At 48.6% G+C, this 8,693-nt stretch overlaps 1 protein-coding gene across 1 annotated transcript in view; it reads left to right on the forward strand.

The window, feature by feature from the left end:
• Positions 1–7,835, forward strand: part of LOC137346452 (unconventional myosin-Ic-like) — a 79,703-nt gene extending 71,868 nt beyond the window's left edge. The window contains exons 26-31 of the mRNA XM_068009901.1: positions 2,219–2,354; positions 3,973–4,043; positions 5,989–6,086; positions 6,960–7,059; positions 7,588–7,657; positions 7,786–7,835. Coding sequence (XP_067866002.1) covers positions 2,219–2,354; positions 3,973–4,043; positions 5,989–6,086; positions 6,960–7,059; positions 7,588–7,657; positions 7,786–7,835 — 525 coding nt within the window. The remainder of the gene's footprint in view (positions 1–2,218; positions 2,355–3,972; positions 4,044–5,988; positions 6,087–6,959; positions 7,060–7,587; positions 7,658–7,785) is intronic.
• The last annotated feature ends 858 nt before the right edge of the window (positions 7,836–8,693 follow it).

Raw genomic sequence — 8,693 nt, forward strand, 5'->3', positions numbered from 1 at the left:
TTTGTTGACTCAGGGTATTGAGAAATATGGAGCAAAAGTGGGTAAAATGGGTTGAGGTGCACGTCAGTCAGGATCTGATTGATGCTGGAACAGGCTGGAGAGGCTGAATGGCCTCCAGTTCCTACTCCTGGTCAATCACTCATTTATGGAAGAACAGTTTTGCAGAAACGATGAGACAGGAGGAGCTGAAGTAGATACAAAAAAAAAGACTTGCATTTCTGTAGCGCCTTTCATGAATACCGGACGTCTCAAAGTGCTTTACAGCCAAGGAAGTACTTTTGAAGTGTGGTCACCTTTGTAATGTAGGAAGCATGGCAGCCAATTTGAGCACAGCAAGATCCCACAAACAGCTTTATGATAATGACCATATAACCTGTTTAGTGATGTTGATCAGGATACTGGGAAGAACCCTCCTGCTCTTCTTCAAAACAGTGCCTATGGGATCTTTTACACCCACCTGAGAGGACAGACGGGACCTCAGTTTAACATTTCATCTGAAAGATGGCATCTCCAACAGTGCAGCACTCCCTCAGTACTGACCCTCCGACAGTGCAGCAGTCCCTCAGTACTGACCCTCCGACAGTGCAGCAGTCCCTCAGTACTGACCCTCCGACAGTGCAGCACTCCCTCAGTACTGACCCTCCGACAGTGCAGCGCTCCCTCAGTACTGACCCTCCGACAGTGCAGCGCTCCCTCAGTACTGACCCTCCGACAGTGCAGCACTCCCTCAGTACTGACCCTCCGACAGTGCGGCGCTCCCTCAGTACTGACACTCCGACAGTGCAGCACTCCCTCAGTACTGACACTCCGACAGTGCAGCACTCCCTCAGTACAGACCCTCCGACAGTGCAGCACTCCCTCAGTACAGACCCTCCGACAGTGCAGTGCTCCCTCAGTACTGACCCTCCGACTGCAGCACTCCCTCAGTACTGACCCTCCGACAGTGCGGCGCTCCCTCAGTACTGACCCTCCGACAGTGCGGCGCTCCCTCAGTACTGACCCTCCGACAGTGCAGCGCTCCCTCAGTACTGACCCTCCGACAGTGCAGCGCTCCCTCAGTACTGACCCCCTGACAGTGCAGCGCTCCCTCAGTACTGACCCTCCGACAGTGCAGCACTCCCTCAGTACTGACCCCCTGACAGTGCAGCGCTCCCTCAGTACTGACCCTCCGACAGTGCAGCGCTCCCTCAGTACTGACCCTCCGACAGTGCAGCGCTCCCTCAGTACTGACCCTCCGACAGTGCAGCACTCCCTCAGTACTGACCCCCTGACAGTGCAGCGCTCCCTCAGTACTGACCCTCCGACAGTGCAGCGCTCCCTCAGTACTGACCCTCCGACAGTGCAGCGCTCCCTCAGTACTGACCCTCCGACAGTGCAGCGCTCCCTCAGTACTGACCCTCTGACAGTGCAGCGCTCCCTCAGTACTGACCCTCCGACAATGCAGCGCTCCCTCAGTACTGACCCTCCGACAATGCAGCGCTCCCTCAGTACTGACCCTCTGACAGTGCAGCACTCCCTCAGTACTGACCCTCTGACAGTGCAGCGCTCCCTCAGTACTGACCCTCCGACAATGCAGCGCTCCCTCAGTACTGACCCTCCGACAATGCAGCGCTCCCTCAGTACTGACCCTCTGACAGTGCAGCAGTACTGTACTGGAGTATCAGCCTTGACTTTGTGCTCGAGTCTAGGAGCGGGACTGGAACGCAGATCCTTGTGACTCGGCCACAGCTAACACACAGGAAGAAGTGGTCGTGTCACAACAAGAATGCGAGTTGTTTCAATCTGGAATGAATTGAAAAGGGTTGAAAGCATTTTCAATAATAACTTAGAAAAGAGCTTTGGATAAATACTTGAAAAAGAACCTTTGTAGAGATTTGGGGGAAGAGCAGGGGAGTGGGTTTGATAACCTCCGTATGATTGAAAGATGCAGAGACCCAGGAAGGGTTGGGTTCACAGTCTGAAGGGCTGAGTTAGTTGAGGAGACACTGTGTATTGTTTTCCACACAGGGCTGGGTGAGATAGGCAGTTGGAGTTTGGAAGTGTGGGAGATGAAAGTTGAGGCAAACAGTGGTACAGACTCCACGTGTCAGCTGAGTACCGCCTTTTGGGGAATGAAGTTTGGCGTCTTTGTGGGATAATGGACTCTACTTCAGGGTGGCTGGTCTGTGACCCTACGGTGACCTCTCTCGAGCAATAAGTCGTGGTTCGTTTCTTGCAGTATGCTGTGGCAGTTACAAAGTACGATCGGAACGGCTACAGACCGAGAGCACGTCAACTGCTGGTCACTTCTGGAAGTGCCTTCATTGTGGAAGAAGCCAAACTCAAACAGAGGATCGATTACACCAACCTGAACGGTACACTGGGGGGAAGGGGAATGGAGGGAGGTGGGTGAGAGGGTGGGGCAGAGGGGGATGGGAGGTGAGGAGGGGCAGAGGGGGATGGGAGGGAGGTGGGAGAGAGGGGCAGCAGGGGGGATGGGAGGGAGGTGGGAGAGAGGGGCAGGGGGATGGGAGGGAGGTGAGAGAGAGGGGCAGAGGGGGATGGGAGGGAGAGGGAGAGGGGGATGGGAGGTGAGGAGGGGCAGAGGGGGATGGGAGGGGGAGCGGGGGATGGGAGGGAGGTGGGAGAGAGGGGCACAGGGGGATGGGAGGGGGTGGGAGGTGAGGAGGGGCAGAGGGGGATGGGAGGGAGAGGGGGAGCGGGGGATGGGAGGGAGGTGGGAGAGAGGAGCAGAGGGGGATGGGAGGGGGAGGGGGTGGGAGGGAGGAGAGAAGAAGGGAACTTCCTTCTCTTTTGTATGTTCCATGTATGATGACCCTCCGAAGCAGAGGAAGAGCGAGGGGCTGGCTGGGATTTTGGAAGGTAGCTGGTGTCTCTGGGACTGGTATCTCAGCCTGAATCAGGACAGGAAGAGCAGGAAACCAGACAAAACTGCAGATTGGGAACTTTGTAGGAGAAGTGAAATCCCATGCTGTTAAATCTAAATGGGCTGAATGTATGTCATGCAATCCAACCTTTAGATTAATGATATATCTGAGTGAATAATGTGTGTCCTAAAATAGGCCTGAGTTATTACAGAGAAAGTAACCAGATGTTACACAATTGTGAATATTTGCTGAATTCATTCTGTTCAATTTAACGAACAAATAATATGAAATAATTTTGGGGCATCTGATCCAGGTTCTACAATTTAAAAACTGGCCTGAATTTAGGAAAATATTCCAGTGCATAGTCATCTTCTGTATCTAAACCCGTACTGTAACTGTCCTGGGAGTGTTTGATGAAGACAGTGTAGAGGGAGCTTTACTCTGTATCTAACCCCGTGCTGTACCTGTCCTGGGAGTGTTTGATGAAGACAGTGTAGAGGGAGCTTTACTCTGTATCTAACCCCGTGCTGTACCTGTCCTGGGAGTGTTTGATGAAGACAGTGTAGAGGGAGCTTTACTCTGTATCTAACCCCGTACTGTACCTGTCCTGGGAGTGTTTGATGAAGACAGTGTAGAGGGAGCTTTACTCTGTATCTAACCCCGTACTGTACCTGTCCTGGGAGTGTTTGATGAAGACAGTGTAGAGGGAGCTTTACTCTGTATCTAACCCCGTGCTGTACCTGTCCTGGGAGTGTTTGATGGGGACAGTGTAGAGGGAGCTTTACTCTGTATCTAACCCCGTACTGTACCTGTCCTGGGAGTGTTTGATGGGGACAGTGTAGAGGGAGCTTTACTCTGTATCTAACCCCCGTACTGTACCTGTCCTGGGAGTGTTTGATGGGGACAGTGTAGAGGGAGCTTTACTCTGTATCTAACCCCCGTGCTGTAGCTGTATTTGGGATTGTTACAGGACTATGGCAAGAGTACAGGGCAGTGGGATTAGTTTTGTATTACTTTTCACAAGAGCTGGCACAGAGATGACAGGCTGAATTGTTTTATGACACTGTTTTAAAGTCTGTTTGTCCCTCTCTGTGTTTGTGTGCAGGAATATCAGTCAGCTCCCTGAGTGATGGGCTGTTTGTTCTCCATGTCCCCTGTGAGGACAACAAGCAGAAGGTACGTAGGTCAATGTTTGAGTGTATTTGATAGTTTGGGCACTGAGCAGATACTGTGCCTCAGCTTCCAAGCCTGTGTTGCTCTTACAATGTATTGAACTTGTGCAGGATATGGTGTGTGGCAGGGTGGGAAACACATGTGTGTAGACCTGCTTCTAGCCCCAGGTTGTTTACTCAAAAAACAACTTGCATGGGCAGTTGTTTTGAATATGCAGCAACCTAAACTATTCAATAAGACTCTGACTACCTGTGTCATTGCTGATTGGTACATGCGGTGCTGACTCAGTGTGTTGTAATCACTAACGTATCTACGCCATCAGCCAACTGTGGCTCCGTGGGTAGCACTGTCACTCACCTCGGAGTCAGAGGGTCGTGGATTCGAATCCCACTGCAGAGACTTTGAGCAGAATATCCAGGCTGACACCCCCTGTGCAGTACTGAGGGAGTGCTGTACTCTTGGATGGACTGTTAAAACTGAGGCTTTGTCTGTGAACATAAAAGATCCCATGGCACTTTTGGAAGAAGAGCAGAGGAGTTCTGTCCAGTGTCCTGACCAGTATTTATTTGTCAACCAGCATCACTAAAGCAGATTATCTGGTAATTATCACCTTGGTGTTTTTGGGATCTTGCTGTGCACAAATTGACTGCCATGTTTCCTACATTACAACAGTAACTACACTTCAAAAGTACTTCATTGGCTGTAAAGTGCTTTGGTACATCCTGAGCTTGTGAAAGGCACTATAGAAATGCAAGTCTTTGCCACTTCCTCTGTGCTCCTTCAGTTCTGACCTTCTGTGCATCCCTGATTTTCATTATCCCACTATTGGCGGCTGTGCCTTTAACTGCCTGGGCTCTAAGCTCTGGAATTCCCTCCCTGAACCTCTCCACCTCTCTCTCCAACTTTAAGCCACTCTTTAAAGCATACTTCCTCCTGTCCTAATAACTCCTTAATGTGGTTCAATGTCAAATTCATTTGATAACACTCCCTTGAAGCACCTTGGGATGTATTATTATGCTAAAGGTGATATATAAATGCAAGTAATTGTTGTTATTGATGCTGCCCTCAGCCAGGAGGTATTGATGTTCAGAATCCAGGTCGCAGAAGTTGCATATGTTAAGGTTGAAGATGTACGGCTAGATTGGCACCCCATCCACAAACATTCACTCCCTCCACCACCGACACACAGTGGCAGCAGTGTGTACCATCTACAAGATACACTGCAGCAATGCACCAAGGCTCCTTAGACAGCACCTTCCAAACCCGCGACCTCTACCACCTCAAAGAGCAGCAGATGCATGGGAACATCACCACCTGCAAGTTCTCCTCCAAGTCACACACCATCCTGATTTGGAACTATAATCGCTGTTCCTTCACTGTCGCTGGGTCAAAATCCTGGAACTCCCTTCCTAACAGCACTGTGGGTGTACCTACCCCACATGGACTGCAGCGGTTCAAGAAGGCAGCTCACCACCACCTTCTCCAGGGCAATTAGTGATGGGCAGTAAATGCTGGCCTGGCCAGAGATGCCCACATCCCATGAATGAATAATAAAAAAAATTTGGTAGAGCTTTTCCAATTAGAGCCACTCCTAACTTCTTTTCACGTATTTATCCAGTTCCCTTTTTGAAAGTTACTGCTGAATCTAGTTCCACTGCCCTGTCAGACTCCACATTCCAGACCAAAAACATCTTTATGTGAATGTGTCTCCTTCCCTAATATAATAAAAACAGAATGTGCTGGAAATACTCAGCAGGTCAGGCAGCATCTATGGAGAGAGAAGCAGAGTTAACGTTTCAGGTCAGTGACTGATTTCTGATGAAAGGTCACTGACCTGAAACATTAACTCAGTTTCTCTCTCCACAGATGCTGCCAGACCTGCTGAGTATTTCCAGCATCTACAGTATTTTGCTTTTATTTTGGTCTCTCTTTCCCTCTTGTGTTGAAGGGTGATGTTGTGTTGCGGAGTGATCATGTGATTGAGACACTGACTAAGCTGGCCATGGAAGCTGATAAAGTGAACAACATCAACATCAACCAGGGCAGGTAAGAGTTCCACCCCCTACAGGGTTAACATTTCACAGTAAGGGAGCTCTTAAAGGAGAACCATGCTGCATACAGGTTCATCATTGTCCTTTTCACCTCAGATCTCTGTTCTAATCCTGCCGATGGGATGAATCGCTGCACTGACTGTTGGCTGTAAGGGACCCTATGCGAATGATTCTGGGACAGTCTGAACCCATTCATAGTACAGAAAGGGGCATGAGCTAGCAAGAAACAGCCTATTTCTGACAATGTAGAGGGAGCTTTACTCTGTATCTAATCCCTGTACTGTACCTGTCCTGGGAGTGTTTGATGGGGACAGTGTAGAGGGAGCTTTACTCTGTATCTAACCCCGTGCTGTACCTGTCCTGGGAGTGTTTGATGGGGACAGTGTAGAGGGAGCTTTACTCTGTATCTAACACCGTGATGTACCTGTCCTGGGAGTGTTTGATGGGGACAGTGTAGAGGAAGCATTTGGTGGTGTATCTCTAGAGTGCAATGGTTTCTATGCCATGCTATCCGAGATGTTGAATGCTAATACTGGGGAAGAGGATATTTAATTTTGTTTGACATCATTGTCGCTGCTGGAAAGAACATCTTTGTACATGGTGAAGATTTGGATCAAGCTCTGCTCTGATACCCCATCCCTCCCATGGTCCAGTAACTGACATTCACTATCTGTCCTATAACGATTGGTAAATCAAGTGGGAGATTGAAGAGCAGCTGGGTTCAGACGCCTGCAAAAGCTATCGAGTGAGGAGAGGAGCTTGGGGAGCTCATTTCAAATCACGCCCTTATTTGTGGGGAACCCTCGCAGGGAGCTGTGAGACGCTGTGATTCCCTTTGTCACCTGATATGTTTGCACATTTTTTGCAGCATAAAGTTCACGATCAAACATGGAAAAGAAGGAATCATTGATTTCACATCGGGATCAGAACTCATTATTTCTAAAGCAAAGAATGGTCACCTGTCTGTGGTAAGATTCACTTCAAAATATCCAGTACATTCTGTACGTTAGGGGAGACAGTAGTGTAGTGATAATGTCACTGAACTAGTAATCTAGAGGCCCAGGCTAATGCTCTGGGGACACAGGTTCAAATCCCACCATGGCAGCTGGTGGAATTTAAATTCAATTAATTAATAAATTCAAGTTTTTAGTTAAAACAAGATCTGGAATTGAAAGCTAGTCTCAGTAATGATGACCATGGAACTATCATCGATTGTCATAAAAACCCATCTGGTTCACTAATGTCCTTTAGGGAAGGAAATCTGCCGTCCTTACCTGGTCTGGCCTACATGTGACTCCAGACCCACAGCAATGTGATTGACTCTTAACTACCCTCTGAAATGGCCCAGCAAGTCACTCATTTCAAGGGCAATTAGGGATGGGTAACAAATGCTGGACTAGTCAGCGACACCCACATCCCATTAGAATAAAAAACATTCAAACCCAGCTGGTGAAACGCTGCAAATACATCCTGTAAATCTGTAAATTCTCACACAGATTACCTGTTCAACAACAGTAGCAGCTTTCATTTATGTAAGTTCCTCTAACATAGTGAAATATCCCCAAGGTGCTTCACTATCAAGCAGAATTGAACAGCAAGACACAGGAGGAGCTATTTGGGGAAATGCCCAAAAGCTTGGTCAAAGAGGCAGTGTATTTCCAACCATCTCTCATTCTCATCTTGTTTCTCTTCAGAGGTAATGAGTGATGACTATGCGATGGTCAAATCATCCAAGGAACTTTAAAATTTAAGTAATGACTTTGTAAAAATTTGCATCTTAAAGCAAAACACCCCGAGGAAGCTTTGTGATTGAAAAGGTTTCAAGGAGAAGAGAAAGACAGAGAGGCTTAGGGAGGGAATTCCAGAACTTAGGGCCTAGACAGCTGAAGGCACAGCTGCTAATGGTGGAGCATTTAAAATCGGGGATGCCCAAGAGGCCACTATTGGAAGAGTGCAGATATCTCGGCGAGTTGTGGGGCTAGAGGAGATTATAGAGATAGGGAGGGACGAGGCCAGAGAGGGATTTGAACACAGGACTGAGAATTTTAAAATCGTGGTGTTGCCGGACAAGATGTCAATCAATGTAAGTCAGTGAGCAGAGGGGTGATGGTGAAATGGGACGGCTAAGCTCAGACACAGGCAGTAGAGTCTTGGATGAGTTTAAGTTTGCAGAACCTTAGAACAGTTACAGCACAGAAGGAGGCCATTCAGCCCTCGTGTCCGTGCCGGCTGGAAAAAAAACTAGCCCCCCCAATCTAATCCCACCTTCCAGCACCTGGTCCATAGCCTTGCCGGTTACAGCACTTCAGGTGCATGTCCAGGTATCTTTGAAAAGAATTGAGGGTTTCTGCCTTCACCGCCATTCCTGACAGTGAATTCCAGACACTCACTACCCTCTGGGTGAAAACGTTTCTCCTCGTGTCCCCTCTAATCCTTCTACCAATCGCCTTAAATCTGTGCCCCCCGGTAATTGACCTCTTCGCCAGGGGAAACTGGTCCTTTCTGTTTACTCTATCTAGGCCCCTCATAATTTTGTACACCTCATTTAAGTCACCCCTCAGCTTCCTCTGTTCTAAGGAAAACAACCCCAGACTATCCAATC

The sequence above is a fragment of the Heterodontus francisci genome, chromosome 30 (assembly GCF_036365525.1).
Source record: "Heterodontus francisci isolate sHetFra1 chromosome 30, sHetFra1.hap1, whole genome shotgun sequence".
Classification (NCBI taxonomy): domain Eukaryota; kingdom Metazoa; phylum Chordata; class Chondrichthyes; order Heterodontiformes; family Heterodontidae; genus Heterodontus; species Heterodontus francisci.